Source organism: Pelophylax lessonae (genome assembly GCF_965119305.1).
Source record: "Pelophylax lessonae genome assembly, chromosome: 4".
In the NCBI taxonomy this organism is placed as follows: domain Eukaryota; kingdom Metazoa; phylum Chordata; class Amphibia; order Anura; family Ranidae; genus Pelophylax; species Pelophylax lessonae.
Genome location: NC_138771.1, coordinates 568,860,748 through 568,882,096, shown reverse-complemented (window position 1 = coordinate 568,882,096; position 21,349 = coordinate 568,860,748). Strand labels below are relative to the sequence as shown.

Sequence of the window (21,349 nt, the reverse complement as noted above, 5' to 3'; positions counted from 1 at the left end):
TCGCAAGATCCACTGGCAGACGCCACGGATGCTCTGGTGGCTCCATGGAGCTGGAACCATCTGATTCACGCCTTCCTTCGCTCCAGCTTCTTCCGCGACTTCTATGCAGGGTTGAGGACGAAGGGATTCCGATCATTCTGTTTCTTGACTGGTCTTGCTGGTCTTGGTATGCTGACCTGGTGCGACTGCTTGCAAATGTCCTCTGGAGGCTTCCTTTCAGGGACGATCTGTTGTCTCAAGGGCCGCTCTTCCATCCTGTTTTACAGTCGCTGGCTTTGACGGCCTGGCTGTTGAGAGCCAGGTGCTAAAGGACAAGGGCTTGTTTGGCACGGTGATTTCAACCATGTTGAAGGCGAGTAAATCTTCATCTCAAACTTTATCATCGGATGTGGAAGGCGTACATTTACTGGTGTGCGGTTCACAAAGCCCCTCCTTGTTCCTTTTCAGTGGCTCAGATTCTGGCCTTTCTTCAACGGGGTTGAATTGGGAACTGGTCTTGAACACCGTGAAAGGCCAGGTGTCTGCCTCGGCAGTCTTTTTTTTTTTTCCAAAGACCTTTTGGCTTCCTATTCATTTGGGCGTACATACCTTCAGGGGGTCCATCTTTTTACTCCCACCTGCAAGTTCTTCTCTGTCACCATGATACCTGAACCTGATTGTGTCAGTTCTTCAAAATCTCCCTTTGAAAACATACGGGAGATCCCTCTCCTTACGCCATCACAAAAGGTGGCTTTTTTTGAGACTATCACCTCTGCTCATAGGGTGTCGGAGTTTCGGGCTTTGTCTTGTCATTCTATCTATCTGGTTGTTCACTGGGATAAGGTGGTCCTAGGACCACGGCCATTGTTCTACCCAAGGGTTGTCTCCGATTTCCATTTGAATGAGGACATTGTACTCCCGTCCTTTTGTCCCAGGCTGGCTCATCCCAGGGTATTTACCTTTTTATACTCTGGATGATGTTCGAGCTATTTGGCAGCCACTGAGTCCCTTCGGGGGTCAGACTCACTCTTTGATTATGGATGGGCCGCAGAAGGGGATTCCTGCTTCCTCAGCTACCTTTTTTCAGATGGATCAGACCAACGGCGACCCAGGCTTATTCGCTTAGGGGTCAGGTTCCCCCCCCCCTTTTCCTGTGATGGCACATTCTACACAGGCACTTTGTGCTTCTTGGGCCTTCTGTCATCAGGCGTCAGTGGCGCAGGTGTGCATGGCGGGCACTTGGTCCTCAGTGTGTACTTTTTCAAAGTTTTACAACATAGATGTTTTGGCATCTGCGGTTGCTTTCTGTGGCCGCAAAGTGTTTGTGGGCTGCGATTTTAGAGGGTCTGTTTTTACCCTCTGTATTTCAAATTGGGGTCCTGTTCTAGTTGAGCTACTATCACTTGGATTGGCTTGTCTTTAGCTTTGGGTTTGTTTTTCCCACCCCTCATGTTCAACGCTGCTTTAGGATGTCCCTATGGTGAAGAATATGAAGCGGTGTCTGTCAATGAATGGAAGAGAAAATAGGATTTTTGTACTCACCGTAAAATCCTTTTCTGTGAGTTCACTGACAGACACAGCACCCACCCCCCTAAGGAGTTCTTTTGCTTCTCTTACTGCTTGTTACAAAACTGAGTATTTCCAAGCAGAGAGGTGGGTTATGCCAGTTATGGACGGCCCACAGGGCGTAGCCAAGCTTTTGTGTTGTCTGCCCAGTCCTACTCCTGTAGAGGGTAGCATAACCATATGGTGAAGAATATGGAGCTGTCTGTCAATGAACTCAGAGAAAAGGATTTTACGGTGAGTACAAAAATCTTATTTCTCTCCTTTGAGCACCAATATGTGTATTCTGTAGGGATGTGTCACAGTTAAGGTTAAGGTGCTCATTGGCCACCAAGGGCATCAAACTCATCCACTTTAACCGTACTTGGGGTTAGGGTTACTTAAAGTACAGCTTTATTAAAGTGCTTCTAAAGCCTCACAGTTTGTACTTTTAATTGCATGCATTAAAGTGATTATAAAGTCTCGTGTTTGTTATTTTAAAAAAATAAATACAATTTATACCTACCACCTCTGTGCAGTGGTTTTGCACAAGGCAGCCTGGAGCCTCCTTTTCGCGGGTCCCTCTTTGCTGCTCCCGTCCCCTCCCTCCTATCAAGTGCCCCCACAGCAAGCAGCTTTCTATGGGGGCACCCGAGCCGAGCTTTAGCTCCTTGTGACCATTCAGACACACAGCTGCTGTTCGATCCCACCCCATCTCTCTCCTGATTGTCTAACTGAATTTGACAGCTGAGGGAGCCAGTGGCACTGCAGCTTTTCCCCAGCCAATCAGGAGGGAGAGTCCCGGATGGCCAAGGGAATCGTGGACATCGCTGGATAGGGATGGGGCTCAGGTAAGTATTAGGGGGGTGCTGGGGAGGCTGCTACACACACAAAGCTTTTTATCTTCATGCAAAGAATGCATTCAGATAAAACACCTTCTGCCTTTACAACTCCTTGAGGGTAAAAAAAACTCCTGTGCTATAGGACACCTTTTGGGGTCACTAGAAGTAATAGTGGGTGGGAGGAGGGGTAGCAAAGCTGCTGCCTTACCTAAGGCCCCCAGTCTGCCTGCATATGCTTAAGAGTTCATACTTATTCATTCATGTTTATTACAGGTCAATGGCAATATTAGGTTGTGGAACCAGAGTCCGAATTGCAGCCCTGGAGCTTTAAAAGCAAGGCACCAATGGTGGCTTCCATGTTTTGTCCTAAGGGACCATGTCTCAAGAAGAGGCAGCTGGTCTCTGCATGAACCCTAAACACAAAGATTATAGAGTTAAGGAGCAGAGTAAAAGCTTGTCTGAGCTGGGTGGGTGAGGTAGTATCGGTCTCCACGTCTGATTCCTCGTTTCACAGTAATTGCATTATTTAAAGCTCTGTTTCTGTGACAACTGCTCAACCTGACACATGCAGAGTGTGCAGCTTACAGGCAGCGCATGGCAACACTGCAAGGGATTCTGGGAGAATGTTGGAGCATGGTATCCTCAGCCTCACCCACCAACTTGCCTATTAGAGTATAACTATTAACTGCTTACTCGCCAGCAATGAAGAAAGTACATTTCATTGCAAAAAAGGTTTACTTTACCCGAAAATGATTCTCGGACTATAAACAGGCAAGGTGTGGTAAATGAAAAGACAGGGGGAAGAAAAAAATGTTTATATACTGTTTATATATATACAGTGGATACGGAAAGTATTCAGACCCCCTTAAATTTTTCACTCTTTGTTATATTGCAGCCATTTGCTAAAATCATTTAAGTTCATTCTTCTTCCTCATGAATGTACACATAGCACCCCATACTGACAGAAAAACACAGAATTGTTGACATTGTTGCAGATTTATTAAAAAAGAAAAACTGAAATATCACATGGTCCTAAGTATTCAGACCCTTTGCTGTGACACTCATATATTTAACTCGGGTGCTTTCCATTTCTTCTGATCATCCTTGAGATGGTTCTACACCTTCATTTGAGTCCAGCTGTGTTTGATTATACTGATTGGACTTGATTAGGAAAGCCACACACCTGTCTATATAAGACCTTCCAGATCACAATGCATGTCAGAGCAAATGAGAATCATGAGGTCAAAGGAACTGCCTGAAGAGCTCAGAGACAGAATTGTGGCAAGGCACAGATCTGGCCAAGGTTACAAAAAGATTTCTGCTGCACTTAAGGTTCCTAAGAGCACAGTGGCCTCCATAATCCTCAAATGGAAGACGTTTGGGACGACCAGAACCCTTCCTAGAGCTGGCCGTCCGGCCAAACTGAGCTATCGGGGGAGAAGAGCCTTGGTGAGAGAGGTAAAGAAGAACCCAAAGATCACTGTGGCTGAGCTCCAGAGATGCAGTCAGGAGATGGGAGAAAGTTGTAGAAAGTCAACCATCAATGCAGCCCTCCACCAGTCGGGGCTTTATGGCAGAGTGGCCCGACGGAAGCCTCTCCTCAGTGTAAGACACATGAAAGCCCGCATGGAGTTTGCTAAAAAAACACCTGAAGGACTCCAAGATGGTGAGAAATAAGATTCTCTGGTCTGATGAGAACACAATAGAACTTTTTGGCCTTAATTCTAAGCGGTATGTGTGGAGAAAACCAGGCACTGCTCATCCCCTGTCCAATACAGTCCCAACAGTGAAGCATGGTGGTGGCAGCATCATGCTGTGGGGGTGTTTTTCAGCTGCAGGGACAGGACGACTGGTTGCAATCGAGGGAAAGATGAATGCGGCCAAGTACAGGGATATCCTGGACAAAAACCTTCTCCAGAGTGCTCTGGACCTCAGACTGGGCCGAAGGTTTACCTTCCAACAAGACAATGACCCTAAGCACACAGCTAAAATAATGAAGGAGTGGCTTCACAACAACTCCGTGACTGTTCTTGAATGGCCCAGCCAGAGCCCTGACTTAAACCCAATTGAGCATCTCTGGAGAGACCTAAAAATGGCTGTCCACCAAAGTTTACCATCCAACCTGACAGAACTGGAGAGGATCTGCAAGGAGGAATGGCAGAGGATCCCCAAATCCAGGTGTGAAAGACTTGTTGCATCTTTCCCAAAAAGACTCCTGGCTGTATTAGATCAAAAGGGGGCTTCTACTAAATACTGAGCAAAGGGTCTGAATACTTAGGACCATGTGATATTTCAGTTTTTCTTTTTTAATAAATCTGCAACAATGTCAACAATTCTGTGTTTTTCTGTCAGTATGGGGTGCTATGTGTACATTCATGAGGAAGAAGAATGAACTTAAATGATTTTAGCAAATGGCTGCAATATAACAAAGAGTGAAAAATTTAAGGGGGTCTGAATACTTTCCGTACCCACTGTATAACTGTTATATAATCTGATACAAGCTCCAACACTCAAATGCAGATGATTCTTTGGTGGATGTAACTCTTTAACAGAGTAAAGATCTGACTTGCCACTCGCTGAAGAGGTAAGTATTAAAGATTAGAGATGAGGCAAATGTACCTCAGTTTGTGCAAGGTTCGCTGAGCTGTGCTGAAGTTCTGAACAGTTATTGGAATCCCACTAAAGTTGATGCGATCCGAATCTTTAAAATCAGTCCTGGCCATTTTCAAGAATAATGGGGAGAGGATTGTCAAATGGCATGGGGGGGCTAAAAAAGGGCAAAAAAAAATGTAAAAAATACCATTTGGAGGGGAGCAGTAGTTTTAATAATGCTTAACATGAAATATTAAAAACGCACAATTCATTTAAATAGCATGCCTGGGGAGTCCCTTTCTGTTAAGTGGCGTGCCTGTATGATGTATACAATGCACTACAGCAAAAGTGACATTTACAGAGCAAAAAAAAAAATGCCATTTAAATTGACTGTAAATTTACATTCCCCTGCCAGCGTGATTTACTTAGTAAAAAAAAAATATCCCTTTTACAAAAAGACCATTAAGGGTCTGGTATAGATTTTGGGGACCTTTACAAAAAAGCTGCAAATGCAAATTACCAGATTTTTTTTTCTTCTGTCAAAATGTGTTACTTTTGCTGTAGTACATCCATTTGCTAGAATGACCCCCCCCCCCCCCCCCCTCCACACACACACACACACCAACCCCCAAAATTCATGCCAGAACTCTTATCTAAGAAGAGGTTCTAGTGTGAATTTTAAGGGGATACCCCGTACAAGAAACAAAAAGATGACATGGGGTCTTCCCAAAAATCCACAACAGCCCCCTCTCCCTGACCCCCCTGGCACAGAGCCTTGTCCCCAAGGTGATGAGGACAAAAGCCTGCTCTCCACAGCCCTGGCCTAGTATTTTTGGGATTTGCAGATGAGGGTCTTATCAGAATCTTGAAGCCCCCAGGTACTGCCTGTCCCACTATGTGAGTGAGACAGGAGCACATAGTACCCCTAGCCATTTACATAAAAAAATGTAAACCGCAAATAACAAAAACACACTTTCACAAGTCCTTTTACTAAAACTGGAGCACACAGGATCTGGTGCAGCTGTGCATAGAAGCTGATTGGTTACTTACTATGTACAGCTGCACTAGATTCTGTGTGCACCAGTTTTAGTACATATCCCCCAGAGAGTCTAACTTTTTTTTTACCATGTAGTGCCCCTAGCAGCATTTGATAAGCCAGTTCCCACAACAAAAGGCTTAAGCTAGGTACATGTGGGAAGCTTTTATTTTTTCGTTCAACCCAGCGGCTGAACGAAGAAAAACAGAGCTCCACATACTAATTGATGGTAATCCAGGGATCTTCCCCACTGCGCTATTGTATTCTGATGGGGGACCTGCTCCTTACACTTATGGTCATTGGGAAGATTTACCCCCTTACAGATAGCTAAAAAGATCAATGGCATCAGTGGGAACCCTGGTGAGCAACCCTGATGTGGAGACTTGATGTACACAAAAAGCTTCCACCGGATCGAGATATACAGTAGATCTCTCTTTTACACTCCAGGACAACAATGGGATCCTCGGTGTTCTGCCTGACACCATAAGGGCTACAGGAAAAGTTACTTGTATACCTGCCCTCGCTGTCACAGGACCCCAGAAGGGTATATAGACCCTTCAAACCATGCACTACATCCATCACACTCATCCAAGCTTGCTCAGTAATCGAATGTCCAAGTAGGGAACTTCTTTTGCGGACTAAAAACTTGCTCAAATTTTCAAAAACAGCAGCATCTTTTATTTCCATCAATCCTGCTACTTGACCATTGGAGATCTTAGTCTGTTCCCTTAGCCATAGGGTACACTCATGGGTATCCTCTGGGTGTAAAACTGAATAGGCCCAAAACAGTGGTACACTGAGGGGAAAGCATGTGACCTGCTTACCACTATCTGGTGGAGCTCTCCATGGTCCTCACTATTCCAACGCATTACCACCACAACCAAGACCTCCCCAAATAAATATATTGAGCAGGTGAATGGAAAACTAGCTGGAAACAGGGTGGAAATCTTACCTTAAAAGGAAACAACCCCCTGTTACAACTAGTCTTCTTTAGAATTAATGACAGACCACCTTTTTTATTTTTTACGACCAGTCCTTTTAAGGATTACTGATATGTCTAATCAGCCTATTGAGATTTTACTAATCTCTGGAAATTTAGAATTGAACCATAGATTTGCAGTGATAGTGAGGAGCAGTGAAGCGCCATCAATGTGCAATACTACTGAGCAAGGAGAGCATATATATGTAATGAGCAAATGGCTTCCTCATGTACCTAATATAATTACTATTTCTACATAAGCATGATCTGATCAGATTTTATCTAAAGTTGCAATTAGAACAATTTAATTTCTTGTTAATGACTTTTGCATCATCAGTGTATATGTATATATGTATATATATATATAATATATATATATATATATATATATATATATATATATATATATATATATATATATATAATTTTTTTTTTCTTTTGATTATCTGATATGTAATTTATTCTCTTGGATGTCATTGGAATAACAATATTGCAATAAGTATTCTATGCACAATGTATTTGCTGACATTTAATTTCCACTCTTCCTTATTCCTTGGTGTCTTGTGTTCTTGCTGCCAGTAACTATCTCTTCCTGTTTTTACACTCGGCCTATGACAGCTCAGTGAGAGTTAGCTGTGTTCCCAGGCTCACTGCACACTCCGATAGGGGATGAGAACAGATGGGACCCTTTAATAGCCATTTCAAACAATATGGTATTTAAACTGATTTTATGCCAACTGGAAGATTTATTGGACCTTGTATAAAGAGCTGGAGGAACATTTGATGTGTTGCTTATAGCAACTAGTTAATTGCTTGCTTCTTCTTTGTTGCATTGAAGAAATGACAGCCGACATTTGATCACTGAGGGCAATTGGGGGTTTTTTAAAAATAATCTGTTTTTGAATATTATTAGCTGAAAAGTTAATCTTCCCAAAACTGATATTTCAGGTTTTGTAAGAGTTTAGCCCTCTCTATCATATCTCCATCTCTCACGGATTCCAGTGGTTTGAGCTTTGGTTGAGTTCGGAGCCTGCCACAGACATTTTAAGAGGGCCCCCTGTCTTTAACACCTCAACCTATACAGTGGGCATAGAATAGAATTACCCCCATTTTAAAATCGCATTTTGTTGCTTTGCAGGCCTAAATGAAGACACGTAGTTTATTTTATCCAGCTGTATTTACTCCAGCTGTGCAACTCATAACATCCAAGTGAAAGTTATACCAACATTTCAGTGAAAATAAAAATCAAAAACAGAATCACGGAGTTGGAAAAAGGATCACCCCTCTTGTGTCAGTATTTTGTTGAACCACCTTTTGCTTTAATTACAGGCTTTAGTCTTTTGGGATATGTCTCTACTATCTTTGCACATCTAGACTTTGCAATATTTGCCCACTCTTCTTTGCAGAACTGCTCAAGTTCAGTTAAATTTAATGGTGACCGTTTGTGGACTGCAGTCTTCAAGTCATTCCACAGAGTTTCAATGGAGTTTTAGTCTGGTCTTTAGGCCCCGATTTCTCGAACTGAAATAGTATCTGCCATTTCTTGTTTTGCTAGGGCTAAGGCGCCTGGATCTGATGGCCTTCCCATCGAGTTTTACTTGCAGTATTCAGAGTCATTGACCTCCCGTCTGCTCGCGGTGTTTGAGGCGGCTTTTGAGTTGGGCTCTCTACCCGCCTCGATGCGTGAGGCACTGATCATTTTGCTCCCCAAGCCTGGCAAGGATCCCCGGTATCCGGAATCCTTCAGGCCCATCTCACTGTTACAGTGCGATGTTAAAATCCTGGCTAAGGTGCTTGCCCTCAGACTCAACGTGGTGATCCTCTCCTTGGTACACCCCGATCAGACGGGATTCATGCCAGCTAAGTCTGGTCTTTGACTAGGCAATGCAAGAACATTCACCCTTTTCTCCTTCAACCACTGTGTGGTCATTTTTGCTTCTTCCCTTCTTCCCATTGACAACTTTCTGACAGAGGGCAGCAGATTTTCCTCAAGAAGGTGATGGTATTTTGCCCCATTCATGTTTCCTTCTATCCTGACAAGTGACCAGTCCCTGCTGCAGAGAAACACCCCCATAACAGAATATTACTACCTCCATGCTTTACTGTAGGAATGGTGTTATTTAGATAGTGAGCTGTATTGGATTTCCGCCAGACAGATTGTTTGGTGTTGAGGCCAAATAATTCAATTTTAGGTTCATCTGACCATAAAACCTTTTTTCCATGTGGCCTCAATCTTCAGGGTGCGTTTTGGCAAAGCTCAGTTGTGACTGCATGTGGCCTTTCTTGAGAAGTGGCTTTTTTTTTTTTTTTTTTTTGCAACCCTCCCATACAAGCCCTATTTGTGGAGAGTTTTTTTGTGATTTTTGTCATATGCACACCATGACCACTCTTTTGTCATAAATTCCTGCAACTGCTTCAGAGTTGCTGTAGGCCTTTTGATATTCTCTCAGTTTCCTCCTGGCTCTTTCATCCAGTTTGAAGTATAATCCTGATCCAGGGAGGGTCTGTGTTGTACCAAATACCTTCCACCTCTTAATAATAGACTTCACTGTGCTTCTAGGCATCGATAAAGCCTTCAAATTTTTTGGTATCCATCTCCTGACTTGTGCCTGTCCACAACTTTATCCCAGAGCTCTTTTGACCCTGCCTTGCCACCCATAGTCGGTTTGCTTCAGTTGCACTACCAGGGACATGTTGGTGTTATATCTTTCACTTGGTTATAAGTTGCACAGTAAATACAGCTGGATAAAACAAAAACCGTGTCTGTCTTCACTTCAGGCTAAAATGCAACAAAATGCGATTATTTATTATTTTCTTTACCCACTATCTGATCTGTGAGTGGCACTCAGCATCTTGATTGATCTTTAGAGGCTTATGCATTTACATATATGCATTCAGTGTTAAGAGGTCCTCTAGTGCCCAGGGCACTCTGCCCCCCACCCCCCTCAGCCCCAGATATGTGCAGAAGATTTGTCTTTTGCCACTGGAATCTCCCTGTGCAGCTGCAGGTTCAAACATTGGGTTTTACATGGAACCAAAAGGAATATGCACAATAGGAAATGTACAGCATGATCTACAGAATGAGGTGGTATGGAATAGGAAATATGCAGCATGGTGTATGGAATGAGGAGGTGCAGAAACCAATACATCAGAATGAAACCGTGAATAGTTACGAAGCCTCTTAAAAATTACTACTGCTGCTCATGCTGACCCCATCCACGTCTCCATTAGCAATTGGGGGCATTTGGGACCCCAGGGATGAGTATTGAGTGGAAGATCTCCCTGTTCTGCCTGGAACTTTTGGCCTCCCAACCCTATTCAGACCTCCAATAGTGCAGGACCCACACAGAATTTGACAGCTCACCCAATTGCCGCTATCATTTGTAAGCACAGAAGCTGGCATAGGAAGTTTTACTCTCTTCCTTTGCTGTGCTCTTAAATAGATGCCAGTGTCCAATCACCTTAAGGTACCAGCCCAAAGCCTAGGGTCTATGAATATCAAGCCTGTGTCCTGTACTGTACAATTAAAGGCGGCATCACACTTTGGCCGCAGCTCAGTGTACCCGCAGTTTGTGTGGTAAAGCTGCGCTTTACCATAGACTTTTATAGTGTCCTGTAATTTTGGTGTGTTTCTGAAAGCATACCTAAAATCCTGCATGCTAACCTGCACGAAAACCAAGGGAGAACTCCACCTGTGCTGTGACCAAAGTGCAGGCAGCGTGAAGCCATTCTAGGATATTTATTTTTAATTGTATTTTTTTTATATATTCAGAATCCGTTGGATCAACTTTCTTTTCGTTTCCAGGTCTCTGTGTGAATAGCTCCCCAATAAAGAGGGGTGTTACCTTTTCATTCTTTACTCATCATAAAGACCCAGTGGGTCTAGGTTTCCGCTTAAGTCCCCAGAAAAAATATAAGATCAAAGAAACGGCATATAAGACTGGTAGCTAAGGGCTATAACTTCACTTTACTTCCAGTACCTGTATATCCGTCAAGTTCTGTCTGTAAAAGTTGCGTGTTATGTTGTCCAATCTACTTTAGAGAAAACAGCCCTTACCATTATTTTATCTGTCCATCGCCCTCACATATTGTTTTCTTTTCTTCAGGGTGTGTTATACGTGGTAATAATTGTAGATCCCGATGCCCCAAGCAGAAGCAACCCAAAACGAAAATTCTGGAGACACCTCCTGGTCGTTGATGTACCGGTAAGTCATAGCAAAAACTTTTTTTTTTTTTTACTTTTTTTTTTTTTTTACTTTTTTTTTTTTTTACTTTTTTTTTAACTGATTTACACTATGGAGTGTGCTCTTTCTTTTAAAATGGTGATATTTGGAGATAAACACTACGCTGTTCTAATCGCAGGGAGCGGATAGGATGATCTGTGAACCTTATGTATATGTATAAATGCCTTCTTGACTTCTCTTTATTAGGATCCTTGCAATCTGGTAAGCCCCCCATTTCGTATGCACTGGGGCGACTCACATGGTGATATTAAGAACCGGAATCTGAAAGCCTGCTTTCTTTAGGACACATTTTATTTCCTCTTACCATCTTTCAGGACAGTACCTGAGTTATAGCTCCACCCACTTGCCAACCGGAAACACCACTTCCACCAAACTTTAAAAGTAGGCTTCTTCCCGCAGCTTACTAGTGTTTGCGTTTCCTCCAGCCGAGGAACACCTAGTGGGGAGTCAGGAGCTCTTAGGCGCTGTCCTGAGACACCAGGCTTCCTGCTCCAGCATACCTGTCTTTTTTTCTTAAAGATAGTCCGTTCCTCCTATACTGCACAAACTGACTGTTGTATGGGCTCCTTCTCCCTCTTCGGTGCTCGGGAGAGCCTGTACTGCCCATGGACACTGCTCATACGTGGCGGCAGTCGAGTAGGCCGCTGTTTTGCGGCCTACTCTCTGGAAACTGTGAGGCGGCCCCTGTGAGGGTGGCTGATACCACTGCCTCCCCTGTTTGGGCATCCGCCTTCCTTCTGCTGCCCCTGGGTGGTCTGCTCCGCTGGGGCTCTCGTGCTGGCAGCTGGATGCCTTCAAAAATTTAGGCCACGGCCTTCTAGGCTATGCGGCTGAGTCAGGCTCCGTCATTGAGAGGGGGGGGGGTTCGGCCTCAGTGTGTGTACTCCAGAGGTGGATGTGTTGGACACTCGCCTCAACAGGAAGATTCAGAGGTTTGTGTCACGGTCTCGGGATCCTCTAGCTACAGACGCTTTAGTGGTTTCTTGGAGACAGTATTGTCTGATTTACGCCTTGCCTCCTCTTCAGCTTCTGCTGAGACTCCTATGCAGGATTGAGGCAGAAGGGATTACGGTCATCCTAGCAACTCCAGGCTGGCCTCGCCGGTCTTGGTACGCCGATCTGGTACGGCTGGTCGCCGATGCTCCTTGGAGACTCCCTCTCAGGGAAGATCTGCTGTCCCAAGGGCCAATCTTCCATCCTGCTTTATGGTTGCTATCTTTGACTACTTGGCTGTTGAAAGCTAGACGCTGTTAAAAGCAAGAAAATCTACTTCTAGGAAGATTTATCATCGCACGTGGAAGACTTGCATTGCGTGGTGTGAATCCCTCCGGGTTCACCCTCGTTCCTTTTTCGGTGGTGCGGATCTTGGCTTTCCTCCAACGAGGGATTGAGCAGCATCTGGCCTTAAGTACCATCAAGGGCCAGGTCTTGGCACTTCTTTTTCAATGCCCGTTGATGGGTACTTTTCTCAGGGCGTGGGACACTTGGTTCCTCCAGCGCGGTCTCCATTGCCGCCGTGGGACCTCAATTTTGTGTTGACAGTTCTCCAGAAGCCTTCCTTTGAAAATATTAAGGAGAATCCTCTGCTTACATTGTCTCAGAAGGTGGCCTTTTTGGTGGCCATTACTTCGGCGCGCAGGGTGTCTAAACTGGTAGCGTTGTCTTGTTGTTCACCTTACCTGGTGGTTCAGAGGGATAAGGTGGTTCTGCGTCCATATCAGTCGTTCCTTCTGAAGGTCGTCTCTGACTTTTCATCTGCATAAAGACATTGTGTTGCCCTCCCTATGTCCCAAGTCTAAGCATCCTAAGGAAGTTGCCTTACACTCCCTGGATGTGGTTCAGGCAATAATGGTGTATCTGGCAGCTACGGTGACTTTTAGGAAATCTGACTCACTATTTGTCCCCACAGATGGACCTCACAAGGAGCTGGCTGCTTCTGCTGCGACCATTTCCAGATGGATCAGACAGACTGTGGTTCAGGCTTGTTTTATTAAGGGTCAAGTTCCTCCTTTCCCTGTTAAGGCTCAGTCTACTCAGGCGTTTAGTGCCTCCTGGGTCTTCCGTCATCAGGCGTCAGTGATGCAGGTTTGCAGGCAGCTACCTGGTTGTCTGTACACACATTCACAAAGTGGATGTGTTGGCATCTGCGGATGCTTCTTTTGGTCGCAAAGTTTTGCAGGCTGCTGTTTAGAGGACTTGTCCTCTTTGAGGGTGTTTTTTTTTCAGGTGAGCCCCAGTTGTTGACAGTTGAGCTCCAAGTTACCTGGCTGGCTATGTTTTAGCCTTGGGGAAGTTTGTTTTTTCTGCTGTTCACACCCCTCATGTTTGACACTGCTTTGGAACGTCTCTACGGTCAAGAAGATGAAGAGCTGTATACGTCGATGAACAAAAGAGAAAATGGGATTTTTGTCCTACCGTAAAATCCATTTCTCTGCTGTTCATTGACTGACACAGCACCCTCCCCTCTATGGAGTTGGGTTTTATCCTTATGACACTGCTTGTTACAAAACTGAATACCTATAGCAGGAAGTGGGAGTATACCCCCAGGGACTGCCCCATAGGCGTGTTCAAGCTTTTTCTCTGCCTAGTGTCCTACTCCTGTAGGGGGCAGTATAACCCTCTGGTCAAGAAGATGAAGACCTGTGTCCATCAATGAACATCAGAGAAACGGATTTTACGGTAATACAAAAATTCCACTATTCTAGCCATGCTGTCCCAGGGATACCAAATAGAATTTTTGGAGCCTCCAGAAACATATTTTGTCACAAACCTTCCAAAAGACACAACAAAAGCCGTGGCTTAGAAGGACCTGTTTAAAGGACCTTATGCAACAGGGGGTTTTGAGTCAAGTATCGCCAGAGGAACGGCATCAGAGATTATATTCCCATATCTTTCTTGTAAGGAAGCCATCCGGGAGTTTTCTTCTCAACTTAAAGCCGCTGAATAGGTCAGTCCTATACAGAAGATTTCGTATGGACTCGATCTTCACTGTCAGGAAGGATGCTTCATGGCATTGATAGACTTATGAGATTACCTACATATTCCTATAGCCCTTTAGTCCCAAAAATTCCCGAGGTTGGTGGTGGATATGGGTAAGGAAGTCCTGCATCTACAATTAAAAGCCCTCCCTCTGGCCTTTCATCTGCCCCACTGATTTTTACAAAGGTAATGACAGAGGCCCTTGCTCCTCTCCACCTTCAAGGAGTCTTCATAATCCCATATCTGTATGACCTCCTCTTCTTTGCTCCTTCCAGGGAAAGATGGCAAGAAGACCTGGGCAAGGCCTGCAGTCACTTGGAAACCCTGGGTTGGATTGTGAACCTTCAAAAGTCTAATTTCACTTCAGCTCAGCTAGTACAGTGTCTGAGTTACCAGATAAATTCAGTCTAGTAAAGAATCTTCCTTGCAGAAGAGAAGAAAAACAAAGTCCAGAATGTAGTAGCTATGCTACAGACAAATCAGGAGATGTTGGTCAGAAAGGTTATATCAGCCCTAGGGACCTTAACTTCAACTATGCCAGTCATTTCAATGGACAAGGCTCCATTTCAGGCCACTCCAGAGTTTCCTACTGAAGGTATGGGTTCACAGTCCAGAAACCCTAGAAGCAAAGGAAAAGATCCCCCACCAGACAGTCGAGAAACAGAGTGATAAATTAGAAGATTTGGAAAACAGACTGGGGAGAAAGAATACTCGCAAAATTGGTTTACCAGAGAAAAGTTAAGGGAACAACATGAGATTTTGTAGAAAAATGGCTTCCAGAGGTGTTTGAGAAGGAAAAACTGACCATCTTTTTTGCTATAGAAAGGGCTCATAGTCCTGATGAGAACCCCTGCCTCCTGAGGGATCCCAAGACTAGCGATTGTGAAACTCCCTTTTTTTTATTTTTGACAGAGAAATAATATTGCGAAAAGTAAGAGAAATTAAGGAAATGGGGGGTTTTTGGGGTAAAAATCAAATTCTTTCCAACTTCTCTGCAGAAGTACAGAGAAGAGTAGTGAGCTTTTTAGATATCAAGAGGCGGCTGTGGCAGTCAAATGTGAAATATGCTAGGTTATGTCCGGCGCTACAGAGTCACAGCACAAGGTGTGGTTCATTTTTTTGATACACCTGCCGCAACTTGGTTAGAAAGAAATGAGCAGTCTATCAGTCTTGAGACAGGAGGTACAAATCCTAAGATAGGGACACAAGGGTCTATACCTTAGTTTGGTAATACTTTTTGTATATAGGAGCATTAGAATGGAGTTATGATTTAAGAGTGTAATTGTTTGGAGAGTCACTGGTGTTTTAACACCTACACAAGTTGTTTTTTTTTTTTTTTTTTTTCTCGAGCCGAATTAGGACAGAAAAAACACTCACTTATTTGGTATAGAAAGAAAAATGGTTATGAGCCAGGGGACTGGGAGGCTCGTAAAAAAAAAAAAAAAAAAAAAACCCTATCTAAGACTGTCTCAATTCTTAAGTATCTGTCCTTCTTTTTTTTGCAGGAGACACATCTAACTAAAGAAACAGTGTCGCGTTTAAAATATAAAGGATTCCCTTATCAGTACCACTCAGTGTATACATCATATTCAAGAGAAACGAGTATTTTAATACATAGATCAGTAGGGTTCTCCTGTAGACAAGTTAAAATAGATGGAGGAAGGGGATACATATTTATATATTGTGTGCTGGCCGAGATGCCATGTGTACTTGTGAATGTGTACATTCTCCATCCTTTTAAAAAATAAGTAATTAACCATTTGTTGGAACTTTATAGTTGATGATAAACAAAGGCTGCCAGTCCTAATAGTAGGAGATTTTAATATGGTTGATATTCCCTTTGGGAAGGAGACTGAAACAGAGCCTTTATATGCCACTGTATAGGATACCACCCAACAGCCCAAATCTTTTCATGCCATTCTGGTACGCATTCATCGCTTTCTAGAATAGATATGGTGATAGGGAATGAAACTCTTTTCCCATTGGTAACCGATATTCAATATGAGGCTAGAGGATTGTCGATCACGGAAGGGTGACCACGTGTCCAGTAGAAATAGTGAATGTTTTTTTAAAGACTATTATTCCGAACTATATAGGTCTAAGGTAGGGGAGGAAATTGGAGAATTGGGAGATTTTGTCCAGCGTTTGGCTATTCCGCATCTCTGAGGAGAGTAGGGCATCATTGGAAATGCCTATTACTATTGAACTACAAGAGGCAGTAGGGGAATCGGCTAACCATAAAGCACCAGGGCCAGATGGATTGCTAAATGAGGAGATCTATGGGGAATATGGAGAGATAATGTTTGCCAGAGCTGCTGCGGGTGTTAAATGAGGCATTGGAAAAGGGAAACTACCGGTATCAATAACCGAGGCTACAATTATATTACCAAAAGAAGGGAAAGATCCAACCTAACCTGCATCATACATACCAATTCCTTTACTTTGCATATACGTTAAATTATTGGCGAAAGTATTAGCTATTAGATTATGTAAAATAATTCCTACTCTAATCCATCCCGATCATTGTGGATTTATTCCTGGCAGATCAACTTCGTTAAATAAAATGAGATTTTTTTTTAATTTTACAAATTCCATCAGAAGAGTTGCGATCAAGAGCTATATTGTTCCTTGATGCTGGCAAAGCATTTGATCGCATCAAGTGGAATTATTTATGGTTGGCTCTGTCGGCATTTAATGTTGGTCCCATTTTTATAAATTGGATTAACCTGCTGTATGCTGGCCCAAGGGCGAAAGTGAAGATTGACGGAAGATCCTTGGAATACTTCCCATTTTTCCCGGGGACAAGGCAGGGGTGTCCTTTGACGCTCCTGCTTTTTGCCATGGCGGTGGAACCTTTGGCCATAGCCATTAGAACAGCGGAAGGTATAAGCGGTTTTAGAAGAGGGAAGGAGGAGGAAAAGCTTTCCCTATATGCAAATTATGTCCTTTTTTTCAAAGATGTGAACCATTCATTGATCGTAGTGATGGATATTGTGAAAAGATTTGGTTAGTTCTCGGGACTCTCCATCAACTGTGAGAAATCTGTTCTTCTCCCGGGGGATGGATTGGAGCGGGAGCTACCAGAGAGTGCTAGACATCTGCAAGTAGTAGAGAGTTTTAAATACTTGGGAATAAATATAACGGTAAACCTTAAGCTGTATATATTGAAAAACTTAGAGCCCTTAATGAAATCGTTTAGAGTAAAGTGCGGGACGTGGAGCCATCTCCCCCTATCAGTAGTCAAAATGATCAAAATGATATGGCTGTTTCAATTGTTATACATCTTGCATAATTCTACAATATGGATTCCTGGAGTATGGTTTAAACATTGGAGGGTCTTTTTAGGAAACTGATTTGGAGGAAAGGGCAGGCTAGAGTTAGTCTGCCAGCACTGCAGTTGCCGAGTGATGGGGGGGGGGGGGGGGTTTGGCTATCCCCCCATCCCTAGAGCTACTTTCTGGCAGCCCAGCTTCAACAAATAGGGGGTGGACACCACCAGTTATAGCTGAGCCTAGTTGGCCTGTACCCCACATACATTGTTAATATAGACATTGGAAGCAAACTCTTGGGGGGGGGGGGGGGTAGGTCATTGTCCATGTAGGTTGCTGCGGAAGATATGGAATATAATAAGATCAATATATCATTACCCCAGATTTACAGAGTATACAACTATTTGGGATTATGTTAATCTAACTGAGTTTATGAGATTGGAGAATTTTAGTAATTGGAAACAGAAGGGAGTGATGAGACTATCGCAACTATATAAAGCAGGGAAATTGAAGAGACAATAGCTGTTTTGAGATGCTTTTATCAAGCTAGAAAAGCCATTACAGGGATATGGATAAGGTCTAGACCCCCATATATAACAGATTTGGCTGAGAATGGTTAATAATATAATAAGAGAAAAACTGGCTTATATAAGAAGGGAAGATGCAAGAAGATTTGAAAAAAATATGGAAAGCATGGTTAGAATCTCCAGGTCTGGCACCCGGGATAGCAAATATTTAGAATGTCTGGTTAGGTAAGGTAATATAACTTCAAATGGGATATGGGGAGAGGGGGTTTAACCACTTCTGGACTGGAAGATTTTCCTGCTTAATGACCAGGTCCTATTTTGCAATTCGGCACTGCGTGATTTTAACAGACAATTGCGCGGTTGTGCGACGCTGTTTCCAAATAAAATTGACGTCCTTTTTTTCCCACAAATGGAGCTTTCTTTTGGTGGTATTTGATCACCAATTTTGAAAAAAAAAAAAAATATATATTTTTCATATTCTGCTATGACATTCCAAAAAAAAAAAAAATGTAAAGACCAAAATGTTTTAACATTTTAGGCCAATTTGTTTTCTGCTACATATTTTTGGTAAAAAAAAAAAATAAGCGTATTTTGATTGGTTTGCACAAAAGTTATTGTGTCTACTAACTACGGGAAAGATTTGTAATTTTTATTGTTTTATTTTTTTTCGCGGGACTGCGACATTGCGGCGGACAGATCGGACCCATGACTGACATTTTTGACACTTTTGGGAGTACCAGTGACATTACTACAGTAATCAGTGCTAAAAATGGGCACCGTTACTGTAATACTGGCAGGGAAGGGGTTAACTGTTGGTGATCAAGGGGTTAAATGTAAGCCTAGGGGAGTGATTCTAACTCTGGGGGGGTTGGGCTTTTGAAATGATCAGAGACATGCAATCCTATATAGCAGGGTCACATGGGCTCTGTGATCATTGCAGGCAAAAGGACGGACGGCTGTGTTTACATCAGCCGCCCGTCCTTTTCTCTCAGCGGGGAGAGATCGAGGGTGTCAGGCGGCATTTGGAGCCGCCTGACACACGCACCAGCTTCCTCGCTGATGATTGGGGGCGTCGGCCGGCGGCGCGCTTTTGCCCCCTAGCTCCTCCCAGGCAGATGACATTTATTTATTAACGTGATTCTGCCTGTAGGTGCCACTCTGCCGACGTTAATATACAGTAAGCCGTCGGCAAGTGGTTAAAAGAAAGTATTATTGAATGTTTATCACTATTTTTGTATGTTATATATAATATAATATATAATATAATTTTTTGGTTTTTTTTGTTCAATGGAATATATATATATGAATGAAAAAGGACCCTTTTGGTGTTGGAGGAATCAATCGATCTTGTCTTGTCAAAAGGATTACTATGGTTCTTTCCGATCAAAAGAAGAGTGACAACAGATGCCAGCATGTGGTGATGGGGGCGCCCACTGGGATCAGAATCTGGCACAAGGAGTTTGGACCTGAGCCGAGGAAATGAAGTCCTCAAACTGAAGAGAGTGAAAGGCCGTCACCTTAGCTTTGGCTGCCTTCTCTCAAAACCTCCAGGGGTCCCATGTGCAGATTTTATCAGACATTGCCACTGCCGTGGCTTACTTGAACAAACAAGGGGGCACGAGAAGCAAGGCCCTTCAGTTGCTGTCAACAAAAATCATGGAGTGCGTGCAAAGTCACTTACTTTCCTTATCAGCGGCCCATCTCAAAAGCACGTTAAACGGTGTGGCAGATTTTTTTTGAGCAGATGACAAATTCAGGAAGCAGAATGGAGCTTGAATCTAGAAATCTTTGCATTGATCACCAGGACTTGGGGGCGTCCACAGGTGGACCTGTTTGCATCAAGAGAACACACAGCTCCCTCAATTCTTATCTCTTCATGAGACGATGGTTCTCTGCCCTAGTGCATCCTTGGAACTTTCACCTGGGTTATGCTTTTCCCCCTTTTCAACTAATTCCATTGATATTGAGGAAGAAAGAAAAAGAAAGTGTCTGTGATTCAGACTACTCCATGGGACAGTAGACAGGATTCTTTACCTTTAAAGCTAAACTTATCTATGAAAGGATGACACTGTACAAACTGTTGGATAAAAAGGCCGCGGCCGTTTATTATTTATAAAATAACATTTAAAACTCAAAGCTTTCAACTTATAAATAATAAACCCGACCACTACGATCCAGGTTTACAATAATAATAAATAATCAATAAACATATCCATCAAACTCATCAATAAACATAACATATCGTCCCCCTTTGCAAACTGACAAAGGTGACCCAAAATAACAAACTGGCCGCGACAAAACAAAAAAAGGGGGGGGGGAGGGGAACCGCACGATCCGGGATGTTGAGGTAATCTGAGGGTCCAGCTACCTGAGAGCCCCCTTAAATAGGGCTGGGAACAGGCTCAGAAGGCGGGAAGCTAACTAGAAAAAAAAAACTGGTACCTCACACAATCTCCCCAGCTACTTGTTATCTCTAATTTGATAGGGGCTTATTCAGCCAACCATCAACTAGAAAACCTGTTACCCCTTAGTAACTATAATCTTCCTCTCTAAGCCCGCCAAAACTAATTCCTGTCATGTCTAGATTACCTGTCACTGTCCCATATAGAAAAGGGGGGCCATAGAGACCCCCCTTTTCTTTCTATTCTGGCCAAAGAGAGCCTGGTTCTCCACCATTCTTCAAATGGCAGGCAAACCATTCTGGCAGCTTCCTCTCAAAAAGGTTTTACTACTTCAAGGCCCAGTATGTCACCCTGATGTAGCCAGGCTAGGCTTCACCACCTGGTATCTGAGGAGCAGCTATTAAAGAGTAAGGGATTCTCAGACCCTCTAGTAACCACTTTGCTTTATAGTAGGAAGAAAGTAGAGCTACTTACGCTAAGATTTGGAAGGTCTATAATGCCTGGTGTCATTCGACAAATTGAACCTTTGGAAGGTCTTGTGTTAGTGTTGGAATTCCAACAGAATGGTGCAGACAAAGGTCTGGTAGTTGGTACTCTTAAGGTGCAAGTGGCTGTCTTAGGAGTATTCCTGGAGAAACCAATTTCTTCAGAAGCCTTGTCGCAAGATTTTTTTTTTTTTTAGGGCACTTACTCGTTCCCGACCAGCGCCCGCTAAACATTTTCCTAAGTGGGATTTGTCAGTGGTTCTACAAACCTTCACAAAGCAGCCTTTTGAACCTTTAGAATCTATTTCTTTGAGGAATCTTACCCTCAAGACAGTCGGTGAACTGCACACTTTTTCAGTTAAGGAGCCTTTCTTGTCCATCTTCCCAGATAGGATTATACTCAAACCGGATCCAGGCTTTTTGCCAAAGGTAGCATCCGTTCAAAACTGGTCTCAGGATATAATCCTGCCAAC

At 43.4% G+C, this 21,349-nt stretch overlaps 1 protein-coding gene across 1 annotated transcript in view; it reads left to right on the top strand.

Moving 5' to 3' along the window:
• PEBP4 (phosphatidylethanolamine binding protein 4) overlaps positions 1–21,349 on the top strand; it is a 135,962-nt gene that overhangs the window by 52,373 nt on the left and 62,240 nt on the right. Inside the window, exon 3 of the mRNA XM_082254565.1 lies at positions 11,077–11,175. Coding sequence (XP_082110691.1) covers positions 11,077–11,175 — 99 coding nt within the window. The remainder of the gene's footprint in view (positions 1–11,076; positions 11,176–21,349) is intronic.